The following is a 23,417-nucleotide window of genomic DNA, read 5'->3' on the forward strand; positions in this document are numbered from 1 at the left end:
AAAAATAGAGAAAACTAGTCCTAACATTCAGAATTATCAGTTTCTTCAGCAAAGGGAGATAAGAGATTGATCTCAGAAGACTTGGAAGGATTGGAAAGTCCTCTGAATTAGATAGAAGTTTCTCTTTGTGGCATGTTACTTTGATTCCACATGATATCAATTCCTATTTCCTGATTCAGATTCAGGGGGAAATGACAAATGTGTATGTTTCAAACTGAATTAAATAAATATTATGAATGCATAACTTTTTTAGTGCTGGTGTATTTCATTGTTAACATTTGACCATCATAGTGAGATACAACAATTTACTATTATATTTACATATGACTCATTGTATTTATTTGGGTCTATGAGGGTTGCACTATAACCTTAAATTATTTTCGAGAACTTTACTGTGTGAAATAAAACAAAATTTGGCTTCAACAACCCCTGCTGTCTTTGATCAGGTAGATTGAGAATCAATTCTATGCTGACCGAATGTTAGTGATTAAGTCTTGTTCTACAATCACCTCTGAACAGGTAGCAATGCACTACCAACTACAAAGTAATATATCTATATAGGCAAAGACCAACAAATATCACACATTTTAAACACTGAACTTATTAAGTAATAATCACAAAACTGACTTGTAAAAACTTGAGATTTTCTTTTGGTGTTACAAAATAAAAATGGTTCTCAAAATTTCTCTATGTCTTTCAACAATTTTCCAAAATTGAAACAAATTAGCACTGTATAAGTAAACAGGCAAGTAATTTTAAAACACATAAAAAATATTTTTCATTCATTTTATATCAAAATATTTCTTAGAGAAATACCAGCAACATTATACTAATGGAAGCACCAGCTTCCAGAGCTACCTGGTCCTCAGCTTCACCTTGATTCCATTCATGGGCCGAAGGATGAGCTCTGCAGTGACTTTAATATTTTCACGTCTCTCTACAGACTCAATGACATAGTTCCTTAATAGTGAAGAGAGGACAGTCTTCTCTTCCAGCAGTGCAAATTTTTGCCCTAAAAGGAAGAAAAATACTTAATTATAATCCATTTCTGGAGTACAACTCTCAATATCCGTAAGGAAAAATTATAAGTCAATCATCTGGAAACCATAGTTGTAATCTATACTGGATGATAACAAAAGGTGGCCTGAATTGTGTTCGGTAACAAAAAAAGTATTTTTTCTACCTTAATGTTCTGTAAAATGATCCAGCTGTCTCTGATAAACACACATTAATGAGTTAATAAATCAAACACCAATTCCCACATCATTCCCTGTATTTGAAATAGCATTTATTTGTATACTGTATTTTTCAGAATTGTAGAGGAAGAGTGCATGACAGCAGCACCCCCCACCCCACACCCTCTCCCCCCACACCCATCCAACCATCTACACAGAAAAACTACACGTCTATGATGAAAGTTTTAGGGACTGGCTTTGAGCTAAAATTTTTGTCAAAGCAGTTTTAAATGCAATAGCCACAACAACTCAGTCAATATTAAATATTATGAACGATTGTAATGTACTTGGCTGTGGTCTTCTGTCTGTGTAAGGTTCACATTTAAAATTTTGAATTTAATTTGGAAACTAAATTACTAAACATATTAAATGAAAGTTAGCATATGGAGAGGATTTTCTGGTTGTCTACATAGTTAGAGGTTCACATTTGTTAACCACACAATATTTAATGAAATGTGAAAGAATGGGAACTACAGGTTGGAATACCAACAATATAAGGAACAGGATAGATCTCTGCTCACTGTAATGAAGACATGTTGAGATACAGGCAGGCACAACAAAAAGACTGTCCCACATTTGGCTTTCAGCTACAGCAACTGAGGGCTGATTGTAAGCAGTCACGTTTATGAAAGCAACAGTCTAGAGTGAGTGGGGAAGGGGAAGGCATTGCAGTGTGTGGGTGGGGGAGAGAGACAGCTGTCTGGTGAAGCATGCAGGGACTAGATCAGGGCCGGCCAGAAATTCTGCACGCGTGCGGTGCTCCTGCACATGTGCAACTTCTGGGTCACAGCGTGCACGCCGCAGCCGTCAGCGTTCATGTAGTGCATGTTCCTACGCACAGATGTCGCTTTATCCACTTGCATTCTAGTGCTCTTTCCACAGCTTGCAAGCCAACCATGGGAAGGTATTTCACTTACTGAAGATTTAAAGTACTGTCACAGTCTACTCATTGAGACGTCTACTTTTATGTTAACAGTTTAACCCAGTAAGACAAGTAATACAGTTAACAACCGTGGGTTTTTATTAAGGCAGCTTGACTGACGGCACGTAAATACACCTAATGTTTTTGATCTAGTATTTAAGAAAGAGAGCACTTAGCGACTTCCAACGAACCTTAGTCATGATTTCAAATAACACTAAACTAATGCAAGGTTTCCTATAACTAATTCTCGGTGCCCTCAGTTACATCCACATAATTTCTGTATCGATGACCTCTCGATGATCACCTGTACCATTATTGCTATATTTTTCATTAGTTCCATCTGAAATCTGCGTAATAACCAACAATTAGATGAATGTTATGTTTTATCGACTTCAACTGAGCGTAGCCCTTCACACATTAAGAAAAACAACCCTAAATGTAAGTCTACAACAAGCGGTTTAATGACCAATTTTCCTGATAATAATGTAACATGGAGCAGAATGAGGCAATAATGCACAGTTAGTGAACAATAATTTTAATTATGAAAGGAATAAATCCAAACACGTTTATCACTGGTCATGCGAAATGATATAGTTAATATAGGATACAAAAGCACGGCTCATTGACAAATGCAAGCAATTGCGGGAGATTTTCATCACTGATGCTTGATCGAAACGACCGAGAACATAGATCTGCCGTCCTTTGCTTTTTCACAGTATCTGCCATTTCTCAGTACTTCTCTGTGAAGGTTACGGTCACCAGGGGTAAACGAGACCGGGTGTGTTGCGCTCTTGCTTGTACCACATAAACAGGGAAGAGGAGCCGCCGCCGTTCATTTAGGACACATGTCTAATAACAGATGTCGCTGTCGCACACGTGCGCACATGTGCAGCACTTCCGCACGTCTGCACACTGTGCAGCGTTTGGCCGGCCCTGGACTAGATGGAGAAGACTGCCAGGCACATCATCAGGAGGCTGTTGGGCAGGGGGCTAGGGGGGGGGGGGGCGGTGGGTAGGTAACTTATTGTCAACACATTAGGAAGTGGATGGGGGAGGTAACCTACTGTCATGACAATGGGGTGTGTGGGTAGGTAAGCTACAGTAGGTAACCTACAGTCACCACACCTCCATCCATCAGTTTCCACCCCATCTGTCTTATCACTTCCTCTCTATTCACATCCCCTCACTCTCACTGTGTGTTGTGCTCTGCCAATGCACTCGCCCATCTTTCCTCTTCTCCACTAACCTCCCCCCGCCCTTCCCCCCAACCACCATCTTGCCCCAGCCTACCGAAACTACACCTGGCAGTCTTGTCGTGCCTCCATATAGTCCCTGCACACTTTACCTTACAGCACTCTTTATCTCTTCCCACCTGTACCTTGCTGTCCCTCCCACTTTCCCATCCCCTCGCCGGCCGATGTGGCCGAGCGGTTCTAGGCGCTTCAGTCTGGAACCGCGTGACCGCTACCATCGCAGGTTAGAATCCTGCCTCAGGCATGGATGTGTGTGATGTCCTTAGGTTAGTTAGGTTTAAGTAGTTCTAAGTTCTAGGGGACTGATGACCTCAGCAGTTAAGTCCCATAGTGCTCAGAGCCATTTGAACCATTTAGCCCATCCCCTCCAGATTTGTGTGTGTGTGTGTGTGTGTGTGTGTTTGTGTGTGTGTGTGTGTGTGTGTGTGTGTGTGTGTGCGTGTGTGTGTGTGTGTGTGTGTATGTATTTTCTTTTCTGAAGAATGTTTTAGCTGAAAGCTAAATGTATAGCAGTTTTTTGTTGTGCCTGTTTGCAACTCAAAATGCCATCTTTTTTATCCTGTCCCTTATATTGTTAACACAAAGTCAATTTGGTATACAAACATTGTACAGTTAATTAAATGTAGGACGTGAGAAAGGATACACTGAAGCTGAAGTTCAACAAAAGTGTAACAGCCAGGACAAAATCAATATTGAAAACGTATGGACTGATGTGCAGCAAACAAAATTTAGACCTAGAAAAAGCACTTAATGTCAACAGAAAAAGTACATTGTCAACAGATCTAAAAAAAAAAAAAGTAAGTTACCTTAACTGGGAAACCACTGAGCCAAAGGAAAATCTCAAACTGTTCAGATACAAAAATACTTGGGCAACCAGTTCAATGAAGAAAGCCATCATATAAGCAAAGTATTGTGTTTATCAGATACACATGGTAGAAACTGCGTGAAAATGTTTAATCATGTATTACCAAGCACCCATGTTCACATAATTTTTAAAGCCTAATACTTTATTCGGAGACATTACTCATAACACACAAAATAAATCACTCTGTTTAGGAAAAAATGATTATGTCATTATCTTTCATGGAGCAAATGACATAAATGAGAGAAAAGATGAATTTGAGAAGACCACTGAATGAAATTATTCCAAAAACTATGCAGAATCAGTTAATATTCAGCAAAATACCTTATAGATTTGATAACCCTGGAGAAACCCACAGTATATTTTAGATGAACAAATATTTAATGAAAATAGCTACAGTGACAAACCACATAAAAGTAATCAATGTAAATAGGTTTCTTCAACAAAAATTTTTGACACATGGATTTCACATGAGAAAGTTAGGGAAAACTAAGCTCTGTGCAAATTTATTGAAAGTGCTAACAAACAGTAGGCCCACTATCAAATGCCTCACCCCTGTCAATCAACATATTCCGTCTCTATGTGGCTATAAGTGGAACCACAATCTGGACTAGATGGGAGCCTTAACAGTTGTTGCAAAACCAACAAAAGTTGCAGAAGTGGGAATACAGGCTGCACCACTACCACATGCAGAAAAGAAGAAAGCAGCCACAGCAAGTATAGAATCTACATCATCTCCTGCTGATGAGATACCAAGTCCTTTAAAGCACTGTGGTCACATAAATGCTGTAGAAAGTCGTGTACAGCACACAGATATCCGTGTTCAAGCAGACCCAAAAAAATGCCACAGAGAATTGAAGATTTTTTATGGGATGCTACAATAAATCCCAATTGCAAACTAACTTAGCATCCACTGCCACACAAACAATTCTGTGTTCCTACAAATTGCCCCACAACACACTAACTCTTCCTCCTTGTGACAACTCCTCTATTTTGTCTTTACACTTAAAATATTGGGTCCCTAAATTATAAGACTGGTGAACTTGGTATTCTTTTGAAAGACAATAGCAAAATGATATTATGCTTAAATGAACATTGGCTAAAAGAAGAAGACATAAGACTGTATGTTCCACCAGGTTTTCATCTAATTCCAAATTATGGAATGACCAATGAAGGTTATTGGGGATCCTCCATGTATATATAAGTAATGATTTAGACGTGGAATGTACTGTTCTGGACTTCAACAACCTATCTATTAAAAGTGTTTTTGAAGCAGCTTTATACTTCTGCCAACAGTAAGGCTTTTAACTGTTTCTGTATATCAGTGCCCTGCAAGTGATGCAGAGAAATTTACTGAATGCTTAGAAACCTTATCCTGCATGTACAGAAATGCATACAATAAAACACGCTAATTTTTGGAGACTTAAATATTGATAATGGAAAAATAACACAGCTTAAAAATATTAATTCAGCAAATGTGTTGAGATGATATAACCTTCTCTTTACAAGTCAAAGTCCCACAGGGCTCAATTCTGCCTGTATAACTTTATAACAAATGTACATAAAAGTGTATTTGAACTAGGATGTTTAATGTTGATCAGCTATCAGATCATAAAGGTAATTAATTACTGATAAATTGAAGGTAGAACAAATTCTGTACTGGGGTGTTAGATTATTAATTGATATGAATATTAACACATATAGGGAGGAAATAAAACTAGTATTATATGGGAATACTGTATTACTTTCTTCCAGTAATATTGAGGAACCCTTCAAGAAGTTCATGAACATTATCTCTAAAAGTTTTAATATCAATTGCCAAAAGATCAAGATACAATATAGCAATAAAGTCAGAAGACCCAGGCATCAGACACAAAATAAATGGTTTATACCTGACTAACAAAAGCTAAGGATCTTGGTAATTTTTTGCTATGAAAAAGTAAAAAGTGGTATTGTGGATGAAGCCACTTAGAGCAACCTCAAAGGACATTACAGGTTACAAATCAGAATAGCTAAATGTAGGGGAAATGAACAGTACATTGAAAACTCAAATAATAAACTCCGTGTTGACGGGAAGTTAAAACCTAGTCTTCCTTCCTTCTTTTTTCTTTCTCTTATATTTATGAATGGCATCGTGCAAAAGCCAAATGCTGTCGCGGTTTATAGCAAGAATAAGGCAAGCGTGAGTAGATGGATAGGAACGATTCCCAACTGTAAAGCTACCAAATAGCCAGGAGCAGGTCGAAAAAGTTTAATTAGAAGATTTTTCGTCGTTTCAAGAAGGTTGTGTACTTTAACATGCAAGCTCTGTACAAAAAATATGCCGACGTATTCATGATTAGTCTCGGGGGAACAGTTCGTAGTAACCCCTGTACAACAAGGATAATCAATTGCTCGCGTACCTCTATCGCTAAAAAGCGACTTGTCTTAATCTAAGGAATTTTCTAGAATTTTTGTCAAGCATAACGACTTAAAGATCAAAAAGAACTGTGGAGTATGCACGAGAAGAGGCCTTCGAAAAGAGGGATCTAACTGGGGTGCAGAGTGTGTAGTTCCTCTCTGTGCAGCAACGTGTTTCAAAATATGTCACACAGAAAACGACCTGTAATTATATGAAAATAAAATGTAATCTCTTGTGCAATACGTTCTATTTTCTAGAACCAACAAAGATGATGATGATGATGAAGATGTTTGGTTTGTGGGACGCTCAACTGCGCGGTTATCAGCGCCCGTATAAATTCCCAATCTTTGCTCAGTCCAATCTCACCACTTTCATGAATGATGATGAAATGATGAGGACAACAAAAACACCCAGTCATCTCGAGGCAGGTATAAACAAGGAAATTATTTTAATGGCTGAGCGAGCTACTTAGGGCAACTACACCAAATAGCGCTAGGGGAAATTACCACTGAGGAGAAGTGCTGTGTTTATGGTGTGATACTTCCCATGTTCGTTAGTACGTGTCGACGACGGGTGTCCTGTGCATTTGTATGCTGACTCCAAAAAATACGCCTACGGATGATTTTATGGATCACAGGTTTTTGACCTGTAAGGATATCAGCACGCCTCACCAATGCAGTTGCGCGGTCCTCCGCTGAAGGGCACGTAGGCGAAGGGGTGCCTGCCCTGCACCCTCTCCGGCAGGAAGTTGTCCGGGTCGAAGCGCTCCGGGTCCGGCCAGTATTTAGGGTCGCGGTGACTCTCGTAGACATGCAGGACCAGCATCACGCCCTCTGGCAGCTTGTAGCCACCTGCGATGCAACAAGGGACCTCTTTGTAACCACTCATTTACACAAGGACTCTTGAGTGAAGCAGCAGACCACGGCCAGATTTGCCTCTTTTATTTTGTTATGGTACAACCAAGACAGACACAAGGAAAAAACGCTCCATGTCCAGAAATGTGTATTTCTCCGCCATCTATTTACAGATTTGTGTGCTTTTAACAATCTTTAAGTGATTAACGTTGCATGTTCACATTTTAACGTAAACGCGAGGAAAGCAATTCCAATTGCCAAATACTGATACATTAATAACCGATGTAACTACATGAATGTTGAATGCTGGCATGGAAACGTGCATGCATTGTGTCGTACTGGTGTCGGATATCACTTAGTGGGATGGAGTTCCATGCCTGTTACACTTAGTCGGTCAATACAGGAATGGGTAATGCTGTTTGTGCATGACGCTGAAGTTGCCGCCAGATGAGGTCCCATATGTGCTCGATTGAAGACAGATCTGCAGTATGTGGGCGAGCGTTATCCTGTTGGAAAAAACTCCCTGGAATACTGTTTGTGAATGGCTGCACAACACGTCGAATTACAGATTCAAGTGCAAATTTGCAGATAGTTTGGGTGGAATAATAGTGAGAGTGATCCCACTGTGTAGGGAAGCAGCCTACTCACGCCGTAATAAATGCACATCAGTCTTTCCATTGTGTGCCAGCCAGTCCGCTGTAACTAGCTCTGACGTCATAAATGTTGTGCAATACTTTAAAAATCAAGTAAATAACCTAAAATGTTTCTAGCATGTCAGGAGTAATATTAAATTAATATGTGTTGAATATCAGTTCAATAACTTTAACCATTTTCGAAATTTGGACGTTTTTCTGTAAAAATCATTGGCGCAACAGAAAAGAGCTAGAGATTTAAAAATTTATACTTAGATTCCTTTTCAATAATAATTTAATAGAAACAGTACTTTGGATCTCACAAATTAAGATTTTAGTTGAAATTCATAATTTTCTGGTTTTTGTCTTAAAACTTAAGGAAGCAAGATAGATTAAGTAGGCTAATAAATAAGGCTAGGGTGTTTATATTTAAGTAGAATGGAGATCCGCTATAATCATAAAGATGTGAGAAGTTTCATTTAAATACCTATAAAACTATAGCGATAGCGTATCTCAAAAGGGCAAGTGCAGAGCTCGTCTACTGCGTGCAGTGTAATTAAATTAATTCTCTCTCCCAAAATATTTAACTTAGCCACGTCAAACTTTTATTATGATTACTTACCTGTGTGCTGAATGCACATTTAAATTAAGAGCTTCATCGCCCATCAGCAAAAGAAGCTATGATTTATTCGGTAACTTAATGTGGTGCATTACTAGCCCAGCGGCTAGTCGGGAGAGCCGATTTGATCAGGCGTTCCCTTAGCCGTCCGCACCGCGGCTTTATATATAAGAACGCTGCGCGAGGAAGCAAGGCCCCAGTTCTCTCCAGACGCTGAATAACACGCAATCTGTGTCGGGAGTCGCGTCGCGTCGGTATCATTGCTACAAACAGCCTCGGATGCCGTATTAAGTTACTCGAGATACGCGTAACCATAAAATCATTTCCAGTGAAGTGTTAATTCTGGGTTGACTTTAATTATCGATATTCAGTTTGCGTATTGTCGTATTTTCACGTGCCGCCGCGGGACAAACATTCTACCATTAGTTAGCGTGGCGTTTGATGAACCTTATCATCAAATTATGGCGAGCATTCATTTAAATATTTAATTTGGACAGTTATAGTAGCATCAGCGCATTAGACTCTGAACTGCTCTGTTAGTTAGATTGTGTGGATTCTTTTGTTTTCATCTGTGACTTTCAGAATACAGGACGTTTTTTCACGACTGTTTTTGATTATAAATCCCAGACAGTCTCCTAATTCCTCAGAGCTATAAGCTGTAACTATAAGTGTATTCTCAGATGAAGTGGGGACTAGGAATTCTAATTACAGGCTTCACGTTTTGCTAATCACTTTCTGGTTGCCAATATTGTAGTTAGAGAGCCAGTGTTGAGAACGGCGAAAGACAGCATAAATAACATTCTAAATAATAGGAACTGGTTTTACATTCTACAAACCAAACATTTATATAAACAACATAAAATTGATAAAGATAGCCACCCGCCGCCCCACAACTGTCCTAGGAAATTGCACTCCAGAGCATAACTGCAGCTGTATGTTTAGTGTGTCTAGGTCGCAGACAAACTGGTTGTAGGCGTCCACCTGGTCTCCTCCTAACCAACGCACAGCCATCACTGGAACCGAAGCAGAACCAGCTTTCATCACAAAACACAAGGAGCTCTCGCTTGATACCATGTTAAGTAGCAAATCGCTTTGCTTTTGGATCAGTGGAATGCACGCTACGTGTCGTCTGGGTCGGAGCTGTCCTTGAAGTAACCGATTTCTAACAGTTCGTTGTGTCACTGTGGTGCCAACTGCTGCTCGAATTCCTGCTGCAGACGCAATACGATGCACCACAGCCATACGCAGAACACGATGGTCTTCCCTCTCGGTAGTGCCACATGGTCGTCCGTAACCCGGTATTCCTGCGACCGTATCTTCCCGTGACCATCGCTGCCAGCAGTCATGTATAGTGGTTATATTCCTGCCAAGTCCTTCTACAATATTGCGGAACAACCGCCTTATTGTAGAGGTATCACACGACCTCGTTCTAATTCAGTGAGCTGTTGATAATGGCGTCGTCCCAACTGACATCAGCTCACTACGTCGAATCTCAAAGGTATTGACGCTGGCGACCGTTGCAGCGCGTATCTGAAGCAAACTTGATATGCATTCTCGTGGTGGTGCTGATAGTGCCACTCTTATGTGACTGGCGCGAAATTTGAAATGATGTCGTCTTTCAATAGGCCAGATACATCGAGTGTTGAACGTGCCGGACTGTGATTTGCAGTCTTACATTCAGTTTGATTTTGAAGGTTTTTAAAAATAAATGAGTTACATATTCCTATATATTTCAAGGTCTTATTTAAAATTTATTTCTACTGCAATGCAAGATACGGGAGTAATTTTAGGGTGTCGCTACAAATAATGGGCTTACATACATTGTTTCAATGAAGATTTTAATGTCTTTCCATTTTCCCAAATTGGATCATCCATTATTCTATACTATAGTGAGAAACTTGACAATGGGGTGAAGGATGTTATAAACATACCGAGGGAAAAAAAGAAATTTCATAATCTGATATGGTGGGAAGCTACTTTGTTGCGTAGTAAAATTGTAAGAAGCTTCCAGCAACAATTTACGAGTACAGGTCGACGGTTCCTATCAAATTACGCAGATTTTTTTTCATTAAGGAAGCACTAACCCGTCAAGACAAGGTATTTATTTCGAAAGATCTTACAATGAAAATGTGTGATATGGACACAGTCCAGCTTTCTTCAAAATTCCAGTCGCTTTACAATAGAGTCAGAATGGAGTCATAACTTCGTTCACACAAAGAACCCACTGGAAGCCAAATTTCTTGATAACTGTGATTTTCTAGTGTAAATAGTATCTAACAAATAGATGAAAACAAAGTATTGATCTTCCGCTCACTGTTTATATTATTTCCAATAAAAAAAAAGAAAAATACAAAAGTCCGTTCTTCTCGATGTCAGAATATGGACATGATCCATATTTTTACTGTCAGTGGTTCACATGTCCTGTGCATCCCAGTATGTGCATCACAGTAAGGACAGCGTTCAGTAATCTATGGTAAGTACAAGTGAACAGAAATGAATATGAATGACACCATGTGCCACATCACTTAGAGTCTACCACTCAAGATCGATGTGATACGTTTTGAAGGTATTTGTCCACGTATTTGAAACAGACAGCTGATAATGACACAGTCACATTTGTAATACGTCAACAATCATTACTGGTTTTAGCTTTACATTGTTACGACACAGCTTTGTTCTCAAAATTCCGACAGTATCGCAGAAAACGCAAGCACTTTTAGTTTTACTTTACATTAATTACAAACAGAAGTGGCAACATTTTGTGGATTTTAATTTTGTAATGCAGATTTTTTGTTTATCTTTCCTGTTATAAAATCTGACACTGCCCTAAACGGGTAATGGTATTTATCGCATGGGGAATGTAATTGTGTCTAAAATGAAAAAAAGTGTAGAAAGATAATTAAAAGTACCTAACTACAGCTAGTAATACGATGCGAGGTATTCATAAATCTGTAGAATGAATTTTTATTTCTTACTAAAAAACTTTAGTCCAAAATTAGTAATAACTTTCTCATATATACGGGACGCTGTTGTGAACCCATAGCCTCCATCCATCACTATTTGAACAGGCTATTGCCAAGTGCGAATGTAAGATAAGGGATAGCTGCCAGTTAAATGTCCTGAACCACATTTCATGAAATTGTGAACACACACAACTGCGCACTGTTCAATGCCATTGTACGAAGTGATAACTCATCGGAAGTTACATATCCTGTCCGTTAAGAGTATATAGAAGAAATCCAAAATGTAGACATTGTCTGCGGCAATATTGCTGACTATTGGACGTAGAGGAACCCCTTCCTTGTGCACCTTAGCCAAGCCATAGAATCTGGGTGGGACTGGTGCTTTAGCCCTTAGCTGCCTAACGGTCTTTTCTGGAAGGCCGGTTTCCTTTAGAAGAGCCCTGGTCTTCTTATCCACCCTTTCTGTGGCTTCCCTTTCTATTGGTCTGTATACCGGGTCATCTAGACGAGAATCTCATCTACCTGGACACCGGTTTCCAGCTGAGCTAGGCTTGGAACCCAGCACTCGATCTTCTGAAGACGCAATGTGGGCAACATCCAGATCCCAAGGGACACAAGTATAAAGATGGAATTAGCGAAAACAGCCCAGTACATGTAACAAAGGACGTACACAAAATGATACCTCAGACAACAGACACAATATCTGAGGACGTTCTTCCGAGTCTCGAGCGACAATTTGAACACAATCGGGCTGAAAATAAAACTGCAGCCGCTCCTGGCGGGCAAGAACTTCGGAGGGAACGCCTAACCGGGCATACAACGGTAACAGAACGTCCTAATTCACAAAAGGACTCAAATGGCGGCAATCGGAGTATAAAACGTCTAGCAGAGCTTGAACGCCATTCAGAACTTAATTGAGGTATATTGACAACGTATAATAACCACAAAGTGCGCGCACAGCGTTCGGAACAGCCGCGACTAGAAGAAAACGCTATAGCCGTTGCTATTGGTCGTTGCACACCACGGAAAGTGCGCCAGACGCTACGCGGACCGCAGAGGAAACGCCTAGCACAACGTAGGCATAAATACCGGACTCGTTCCACACCGGAATCAGTTGAAAAATATTCAAATGTGTGTGAAATCTTATGGGACTTAACTGCTAAGGTCATCAGTCCCTAAGCACAGTCCATTACTGCAGCGCCCTAGACCGCTCGGCTAATCCCTCGCGGCTGGAATCAGTATCGGACAGCACCTGAAGAAGACTGCGAGTCACGCAATTGAAATATCGTGCAGCAAAGACGCGAATAACCGGCAGAAACCTGATTAATCAACATGACAACGCCTCGCCGGGAAAGCCTGAAGAATTATGTTGACACTTGTTTATAAGTGTGTAATGTTTAACAGGTATTACGCTCTAGACTATTCACGGAAGCTGTCTGGCCTAATGAGGGAAACCAGTCGCCTTGACTGGGCCGATGTCACGAGTTTCTTTTTTTACAAAAATGTTATTAACCATTAAATTTATGACTTCTCTTCTACTGTAGTGAAGTACAGTGAACTCATTACAACCCCACAACCGCACCGTCATGTTAGACACGTCCATGAAATTTGCTACGCCCCTCCATTATCACGTAAATGATTTACATGTGATATGTCTTTGCACGACAAGGTGCTGAGAATGGAAAATGCAAGGCTTTCAGGTTACCAATGGATGACACTGCTGAAGTCCAGCGGAATATCAGCGCAACGATCCAAAGGGAAATCATAATCATAAAGCTTCCCATCTGGAGCACTCGCCGAAACAGTCCACATTCACATCTATTCTGTCATTTCAATTTTTCCGTTATACTTAAGGGGTAATGGCATACCTGTAGATTCAAATGACACCAGATTACTACAGCATGAATTTTTGATACAAGCCGTCCATTCTGTCAGGTATATAGCGAACAAGAATTCCAAACCCTATCAGCAGATGCGATGCTGGCCGTTAAATTGCAACATCTTCGACCTATTACTAATTGTCCGTATATGGTATAATAATAAGAATATTTGATTAAACCACCCGTATAGCTGTGCGTGTTAAAGCGCCACTTTTGAGATGGGGAAGTGCGCCCAGGGATCAACGACGAGGGCCCGTGCGCCAGCCAGCCTGGATGAGGCTTTAGGCAGTTTTTCACATCCAAGTACGTGAGTTCTGAGCTGGTACCCAAGTCCCGCATCAGTTACAACGTTCGCAAACATTTAGTAACATCTCGCTCTTTTTCACAAGAATAACAGTATATGCAAACAGATGGGATACACATATTCCTTCCTGAGGGATAGTAGTGTGATCACAGAAAGCGAATTTGGCCACCCCGTAACTTAATCATCCGTTAATAACCATGGCGATCCTGTGTCGTTGTGGGGCAAAGGCAAAGAATACTTGATTAAATCTGTAGCGCTTACCGGTGCAAAATTTGTGATTCAGAGATGGCACTTATGGCATCAAGAATGACTCTAATCCCGCTGGATATCGAGACGAAATGAGCCTGGGTGACAATATTTTTACGTCATTTTATGCTGCTTCAGTTCTATGCCAAAGCTTCAAATGGTTCAAATGGCTCTGAGCACTATGGGACTCAACATCTTAGGTCATAAGTCCCCTAGAACTTAGAACTACTTAAACCTAACTAACATAAGGACATCACACACACCCATGCCCGAGACAGGATTCGAACCTGCGACCGTAGCAGTCCCGCGGTTCCGGACTGCAGCTCCAGAACCGCACGGCCACCGCGGCCGGCTATGCCAAAGCTGAACACGCGTAATGGCCAGAGGATGGTGGCGCGACAGTCTCTCACCAGCCTAGCACATGTTTCCAGTGGGTGAGTTATTTGGAGAACGTGATGGTCAGGGAAACAGGTGGGCACCCGCTATGATAACCTTTTATTCTCTTGTTGAAAGATAACGGTACAGAGACGACAGTGCCCTGCCTTCTAAGACAGAGCACAGATGCCGGTCGCAAACATATCAGAAATGTTAATTTGTCTTGTCCAAACTACTCGCTATACGGACTAGATGTGATCATGTTGTGCATCCAGTGGCATTCCATATCATCATACCGTGTGATGTCTCATATGCTGATATAGAATGTAATATGGCAACGTGCGTTATCTTCAGAGTCTCCACTCTTAAGGACATTCAACGTGTGGCTGTAGGCAGTAACAGATCTTTTCAGAAAAGACGACGTGGTTTCAGTGTTGTCGTTAGGCGCGCAAATGCAGACTCTCTCTGCTGCCGCGACAACGGAAGCTGCAACAAATGGTCGCTCGGCTAACAGTCTGTGGTGCTTCAGCGATCGTAGCACGTTCTATGTGGATACTCGCCTTGCTCCAAAAATTTCCTGAGTCAAAATACGTGACAATATCATCCTGCACAGTCGAGCTGTCCTCTCGGGCGCTAGACACGTGGGGCCGCTGTGATCCTGCATGACACTGAGTACCGCTCTGCTGAGCCCATAGATACTATATCTGCTTGACAGTCTTTGGATCGCGACCAACGTGAGCAACATTATCGCCGAACGAATGGTAAACTTTTGTCTCGATAAGCCATGGTCTTGAAGCTCTCGAATTCCGATTCTTGGTGGTAGACGCTTATCTTTCTTACATGACGCATAATACGATCTTCTTATAAATAACCAACATTGACATTAGATTTCTGACCTAAAAAGATGCTACGTAATCATTCCTCGCATACATAATGTAGACAGCGTCACTCCTACCTATTATGAGATGTCGCTCTGGAAAGCTAATGGTTTGCCTATTCAAGCAACTTACGAGCCGCTTTCGTTTTGTTACATTTTAATAATCCGTAGGGTGTAAGAGGTGACAACGCGTCGAGCGCAAAGAGTATCAATGAAAAAAAATCTCTTGTTTTTTATTTATATATTTTGCATGATTCCGACCCAAGAGCCCTTACATCCAACTAGATAAATGTTTCGCATAAGTAGCAGAACATCACAATAAAGGGGCAAGCATCTATCATGGAGACAACAAAACCCCACCACATGGTAAGGTACAAACAAGTTTATACTCAAGGCGAACAAAAATAATGCAAAATCGCGGGAAATGGAGGCTTTAAATGCAGATGCTAGCCAAGCCAGCCTGTGACTCTGTTGTATTTGACCACGAACATTGCCTGTGCAGTGTACTCAGTACGTTGCAAGTGTTGCTCGTCGTAAGAATAGAGTTCTGTGTAGTTGCGAGTGTATTATATCGGAGCTAGTGAAGTTGAACGTGGGCAAACTATTGATCTATATATGATGGGTGCTTCCGTAACCAGGATAGTCGAAATGTTTGGTGTTTCAAGAAACACCATAGCGAAGATTTATACCGTATACAGGGAAATGTGAAAAACGTCGTCATTTTACGCAACTGACCATTAAAACTGCTACACCAAGAAGAAATGCAGATGATAAACGGGTATTCACTGGACAAATATATTATACTAGAACTGACATGTGATTACATTTTCACGTAATTTGGGTGCATAGATCCTGAGAAATCATTGCCCAGAACAACCACCTCTGGCCGTAATAACGGCCTTGATACGTCTGGACATTGAGTCAAACAGAGCTTGGATGACATGTACAGGTAAAGCTGCCCATGCAGCTTCAAATCGATACCACAGTTAACCAAGAGTAGTGACTGGCGTATTACGACGAGCCAGTTGCTCGGCCACCATTAACCAGACGATTTCAGTTGGTGAGAGATCTGGAGAATGTGCTGGCGAGGGTAGCAGTGGAATATTTTCTGTATCCAGAAAGGCCCGTACAGGACCTGCAACATGCGGTCGTGTATTATTCTGCTGAAATGTAGGGTTTCGGAGGAATCGAATGAAGGGTAAAGCCACGGGTCGTAACACATCTGAAATTTAACGTCCACTGTTCAAAGTGCCGTGAATGCGAAGAAGGGGTGACCGAGACGTGTAACCAATGGCACCCCATACCATCACGCCTGGTGATACGCCAGTATGGCGATGACGAATACACGCTTCCAATGTGCGTTCACCGCGATGTCGCCAAACACGGATGCGACCACCATGAAGCTGTAAACAGAACCTGGATTCATCCGAAAAAACGACGTTTTGCCATTCGTGCACCCAGGTTCGTCCTTGAGTACACCATCACAGGCACTCCTGTCTGTGATGCAACGCAAAGGTACCGGCATCCATGGTCTCCGAGCTGATAGTCCAAGCTGCTGCAAACGTCGTCGAACTGTTCGTGCAGATTTTTGTTGTCTTGCAACTATCCCCATCTGTTGACTCAGGAATCGAGACGTGGCTGCACGATCCGTTACATCCATGCGGATAAGATGCCTGTCATCTCCATTGCTAGTGATATGAGGCCGTTGGGATCCAGCACGGCGCTCCTCAACCCACCAATTCCATATTCTGCTAACATGCATTAGATCTCGACCAACGCGAGCAGCAATGTCGCGATTCGATAAACCACAATCGCGATAGGCTACAATCCGACCTTTATCAAAGTCGGAAACGTGATGGTACACATTTCTCCTCATTACACAAGGCATCGCAACAACGTTTCACCAGGCAACGCCAGTCAACTGCTGCTTGTGTATGAGAAATCGGTTGGAAACTTTCCTCATGTCAGCACGTTGTAGGTGTCGCCACCGGCGCCAACATTGTGTGAATGCTCTAAGAAGCTAATTATTTGCATATCACAGCATCTTCTTCCTGTCGGTTAAATTTCGCGTCTGTAGCATGTCATCTTCGTGGTGTAGCAATTTTAATGGCCAGTAGTGTAGTTACAAAGTAGATGGAAGTGTTTGAGGAGTGATGGTGACGGACGGTGTCTGAAGTTGATAGTGACACAAAATAAGAGAACGACAATTATAAAACTCTCTGCAGAACGGAATATCCCACTCGCGAAGGCTCTGAGCACCAAAACAACACGAAGGAAGCCCCACAAGCAGGACATTGCTAGGCGAACTGGAATTCCGAAAACATTCATCAACGATGCAAATACCCTTAACGGGGGAATGGTGCCGAAGCCGTAAAACCTAGATCGTGGAGCGATGGAAGAAAGTAATTTGGTAGGATGAGTCTTGTATCACACCTACTTCTCGCTGGGTTTACATCGCATTAGTGAAACATGGAGGGGCAATGGACATGATTTGGGTAGTCATATAATGTGTTCCATGGGCCCCGTGTATACTCTGCAATCGCATTAATGCGGAGGATTATGTGACCATTTGGCTTATCAAGTTCATCCCGTGGCACATTGTTTGTTCCCCAATGGTGATGCTGTGTGCCAAGACGAGAGGACCCTTGATCACATAGCCTACGTCGTCCAGAGTTAGTTTTGTGAACACTAGGATGAATTGTTGCATCTCCCTTGGCCCCCAGGGTCACCATACCTCAATATTATTGAGCCACTGTCGTATACTTGGAGAGGAGGGTGCGTGGCCGCTGTTCGCCTCCAGCATCGTTTCTTAGACTGAACACTATTTTGTAAGGAGAATTGTTATAAGATTCTCTTGAAAACCGCACAAGACCTGTATTTATCATTCCGAGGCGAGTGGAAGCAGTTCTGAATGCCAACACGTTTCCTGCACAGTGTTAGGCATGGCAGTGTGTTGAGTTTTTGACACTTCCATATTTTTGTCCATTTCCTGTAGCACACATACTCGTTATTGTTAAACTCTATGGTGGCCCAGTCACGGTGTTGGTTCTGTTAACTCTACTCTTACTCTCTGAGGACGGGATTTTCAGACCATTTTAGAAAACCCAATGCTTTCCATATCACACATAGCTTTCCCCAGAGAGGACGCTCTCTTTAAAATTGCAATGCACCGATAATTATACGGAACTGTGACTCGATAGCGCTACCGATGGATTCAGTGTGTGAAACCCCCGAATCAGGCGACTTCCGGTGTTTTAACAACCATAAAAATCGATGCGAAGTTGCGAAAAGTGGGCCAGAGAATATCCAGGGCCGAGTCGGGCGTATTATCAATCTAAGAACTCTGACCCGAGAGTGACACTGCACCAATAAGAGAACGCTAACATTAACGGTCCCGTTTTCGTGATAAACGTGTCAACGAACCATGGGAGTATCAGTCGCAGTATTTAAGACAGTGTTGCGTAAGTCTGTGGCTTTCAGCGGCGATAACGCCGCCTGCTTGCAGAAGCCACTGTTCAGCTCATCCGCTACTGAACATAATATTTACTTGGCTGACGTAATGTTACATAGCAGTTTTGTCTGTTGTAGGCTACCCCGTAGATCTCCTAAAGGCGTCACCTAACCAAGGCTATCGTGCAAACTTATGCAGAGTACGCTTATTGTCTGTTACGGAAATTAACGCGCTAAAACCACGTAACAAGTAAGTAGCTTCCTAAATGACAAGAATTGTGCTAAATATTGCAAGTGACAACTATTACGGTTTTTAGACTGTAACCCGTGCAAACGGAAAGAGTGTAAAGATCTAGCACAGGAATTGTGTCTACGCTTGGATCTATCTCTACACGGAGTACGTGTTGTCATAAGATATAAAGACAATCACTTCGCGATATTATGCTAGCTGACAACCCGTAACAATTTTATCGAAATAAATTTTGCGCTCGTTCCACGCTGTTTTTCAGAGAGAGAGGACTTCCTTTATGGAGCAATCCGCCTCATTCATTCAGCGGTCTCAATGAAGTTAGCGAGGGAAAAAAAAGTTCAAATGTGTGTGAAATCTTATGGGACTTAACTGCTAAGGTCATCAGTCCCTAAGCTTACACACTACTTAACCTAAATTATCCTAAGGACAAACACACACACCAATGCCCGAGGGAGGACTCGAACCTCCGCCGGGATCAGCCGCACAATCCCTGACTGCAGCGCCTGAGACCGCTCGGCTAATCCCGCGCGGCCGAGAAACAAACAGAGTGTTATGAACGTCATCATCCATAAGTGTCTTAATCTGATGTATTCTCGGCTCATAGGGGAAGGGAGGCGATGAATGAATTTTCATTTTGCAGGGAAATGTGCGTCGATATGAAATTTCCTGGCGCATTAATTCTATCTGCCGGACTGCGACACGAATCGGGGACCACTGCCTTTCTCGGCCAAGTGCTTTACCAGCTGAGGTCCTTGCTTCGAGTTCCGGTCCGGCACACAGCTTTATTCTGTCAGGACGCTTCATATGAACGCACGCTAAGCTGTAGACTGCAAATTCGTTCTGGAGACAATCCTCCAGGTTCTGGCTAAGCCGTGTCTCTGGAGTATCCTTTATTCTAGGAGTGCTTGTCAAGCAACTTTCGTAGGAGAACATCGGTGAAGTTTGGAAGGTATGAGGTAAGGTACTCGCGGAAGTAAAGTGACGAGGACGGGACTTAAACCCGTGCTCGGGTAGTTCAGTTGGTAGAGCAGTTGGCAGCGACAAGTAAGCGTCCTGATTACGGGTCTCGGTCTGCCACACAGTTTTAATCTGCCAGAAAGTTTCATGAGTGATCGCTTTGGCACTGTCGTGATCAAAGACGTAAGCGACTTTGAGATGGCTATGGCTCGGCGATTGGGAAAGAGCATCTCCAAAACAGCTAAGCTGGTGTGCTCTCCAACCGCTACTGTCGTAATCAAGTATGGTAGAGCACTTGCCCGCGAAAGGCAAAGGTCCCGAGTTGAAGTCTCGGACCGCCATTCAGTTTTAATCTGTCAGGAAGTTCCACGTATGGAAAGTGGTTGACGGTCGTGAAATAACGAATAGGGGACAAGGTGTTGGACATCTACGCCTCATCACAAAAACGTTGAGGTCGGAGGCGTACTCGCTCTGTAAGCAGCATGTCTGACAGCAGAGTACAAGGCTGGTGCAAGCACAAGTGTTCCGAATGGTACATTTCAGCGTACGTGGATCTCCACAGCAGACGGCCTCTACGTATTCGTATGCTGACCAAATTGCATCGTCAGTTACGACTGCAGGTGCACGAGATCGTCGAGATTGAAATGTGGATCAACGGAAACGTGTCGCTTGATTGGATGAATCACGTTTCTTGCTACAACAAGTAGTTGCTTGTGCCGGATATGCTGCCATCCAGTTGAATGGCTGCTGGGAACATTCACTGCCCCACGGACACAGGGCGGTGGGGGTCGGTATTGTGCTATGGGGGACATTCACGTGGACTTCCATGGTTCATGGGGTAGTAATCGTAAACACAGCTGTGCTGTGGACTACGTGAACATTATTGTGGGGCACCTGCATTCCTTCATGCTTGATGTCATCACCGATGGCGATAATATCTTCCAGCAGTATATACCGAGCGAAGCGGCGCAGAGATCAGCACAATGGGCTCTCATTCGGAAAGACGACGGTTCAAATTCCCGCCGGACACCCAGGTTTAGTTTTTCCGTGATTCCTTTAAATGCCTGTATGATTCCTTTGGAAAGAGCACTGCCGATTTCCTTCCCTATCATTCCCGATCTGAGCTTGTGCTCCGTCTCCAACGGCCTCGTTACCGACGGGACGTTAAACTCCACGATTTCTTCTTTCCTTTTCCAGCAGGGTAATTCCGCGTGTCACAAGGCCAGAAATGTGGCAGTGTGTTTTCATTAGCATTATAGTGAGCTCATGTCGATGTCATTGCTACCGAATTCTCGTGATCCGAACTTTACGGAACCAACAGGGACGCTATCAGGTGCCAGCTCTGCTCCCACAAACCACATCTTGTGTCCCGCAGCCTTAAAAACCTGTCACGTAGTTGTCGAATCCATGACACTCATAACCGCTACTGTATTCCGTTCCAGTGGTACATCAACATGCTATTAAATAGCTGGTCATAGAGTTTATATTTAACAGTTAAACAATATTGAACTAGAATCAAAGATTCATATTTCACGAAAAGGAGATTTTAGAACTTTTGCAAAATATCAAAGGGTGACAAAATTTGGACTAATCTGTTTTTGATGTAGCTGAGCAATAGTCATACAAGAACTTTTAAATGAACACACCGCCATTTGACTGTATTGTTTCTTTAATTATGACCCCGGTTTCGGCCTTTCATGCCATTTTCAAGTGCCTGTGTTTGTGTCATTAACATATATTGGTTGATGTTCTGCCAAATATTTTAATTACATAAGCTCAATCACTTGAAAATGGCATAGAAAGCCGAAACCTGGGTCGTAATTAAATAAACAACAAGACAGTCAAACGGCGGTGGGTTCATTTAAAAATTTGGACTTCTGCCGAAGTCTACGACAAGGATTACTCACAGAGGTGCTCTTTCTACATTCAAATATTCAACGTCGTTACGAAGAAAGACTTACCACTTTCTGATTCCTTTGAATTGATACGACCGATAAAAGGGACGCTGGGGTACAGACGGAGCGTCTCCTTGATTACCATCTCCAGGTACTTCATGTTCTGTAAGTCTTGAAATGTGGGAAGCCTATCGGACCCTTGAAATATTTCGTTTAGTTCTTCGAAAGCCTTTTGCTGGTGAAAAAGAAGGAGAAAGTTAGTTGGAATACGCACCTTTCCAAATTTAAGACCTACTAACATATGGAAAAAGTCTTTAGAACTAGTAATTTTTTTACCTGAACATCTGGGTGATGTCCAAGCAAGAAGACGGCCCAAGACATCGCAGCGGCAGTTGTGTCGTGACCCTTGAAACATTTTCATGGGTAATGAGTTACCATACTAGTTATAATACAGCAAATGTACGCTACTCTCAGCAATGTCACACGAGAGCATTAAAAGCGAATTTCTTTGTTTCAGGTAATCCAAACAGTTACAAATATAGTGTACCTTGTGAACTTCCCGTAGATAATCGTGTGTTCAGTGAAAAAAATGCGGCTATTGTGAATGTGTTTTATCGATGTAATTACACTCCTGGAAATTGAAACAAGAACACCGTGAATTCATTGTCCCAGGAAGGGGAAACTTTATTGACACATTCCTGGGGTCAGATACATCACATGATCACACTGACAGAACCACAGGCACATAGACACAGGCAACAGAGCATGCACAATGTCGGCACTAGTACAGTGTATATCCACCTTTCGCAGCAATGCAGGCTGCTATTCTCCCATGGAGACGATCGTAGAGATGCTGGATGTAGTCCTGTGGAACGGCTTGCCATGCCATTTCCACCTGGCGCCTCAGTTGGACCAGCGTTCGAGCTGGACGTGCAGACCGCGTGAGACGACGCTTCATCCAGTCCCAAACATGCTCAATGGGGGATAGATCCGGAGATCTTGCTGGCCAGGGTAGTTGACTTACACCTTCTAGAGCACGTTGGGTGGCACGGGATACATGCGGACGTGTATTGTCCTGTTGGAACAGCACGTTCCCTTGCCGGTCTAGCAATGGTAGAACGATGGGTTCGATGACGGTTTGGATGTACCGTGCACTATTCAGTGTCCCCTCGACGATCACCAGTGGTGTACGGCCAGTGTAGGAGGTCGCTCCCCACACCATGATGCCGGGTGTTGGCCCTGTGTGCCTCGGTCGTATTCAGTCCTGATTGTGGCGCTCACCTGCACGGCGCCAAACACGCATACGACCATCATTGGCACCAAGGCAGAAGCGACTCTCATCGCTGAAGACGACACGTCTCCATTCGTCCCTCCATTCACGCCTGTCGCGACACCACTGGAGGCGGGCTGCACGATGTTGGGGCGTGAGCGGAAGACGGCCT

At 42.6% G+C, this 23,417-nt stretch overlaps 1 protein-coding gene across 2 annotated transcripts in view; it reads right to left on the minus strand.

Moving 5' to 3' along the window:
• Positions 1-243: 243 nt before the first annotated feature.
• LOC124622015 (cytochrome P450 4C1-like) overlaps positions 244-23,417 on the minus strand; it is a 109,124-nt gene continuing 85,950 nt past the window's right edge. The window contains exons 9-12 of one of the 2 annotated variants that reach the window (XM_047147566.1): positions 22,312-22,380; positions 22,042-22,210; positions 7,345-7,524; positions 244-1,012 (exon numbers count right to left, since the gene is read on the minus strand). In XM_047147566.1, coding sequence (XP_047003522.1) covers positions 855-1,012; positions 7,345-7,524; positions 22,042-22,210; positions 22,312-22,380 — 576 coding nt within the window. In that variant the 3' untranslated portion in view covers positions 244-854. The remainder of the gene's footprint in view (positions 1,013-7,344; positions 7,525-22,041; positions 22,211-22,311; positions 22,381-23,417) is intronic. The other variant, XM_047147567.1, reaches the window with a different exon arrangement.

The sequence above is a fragment of the Schistocerca americana genome, chromosome 7, assembly GCF_021461395.2.
Source record: "Schistocerca americana isolate TAMUIC-IGC-003095 chromosome 7, iqSchAmer2.1, whole genome shotgun sequence".
Taxonomy (NCBI): domain Eukaryota; kingdom Metazoa; phylum Arthropoda; class Insecta; order Orthoptera; family Acrididae; genus Schistocerca; species Schistocerca americana.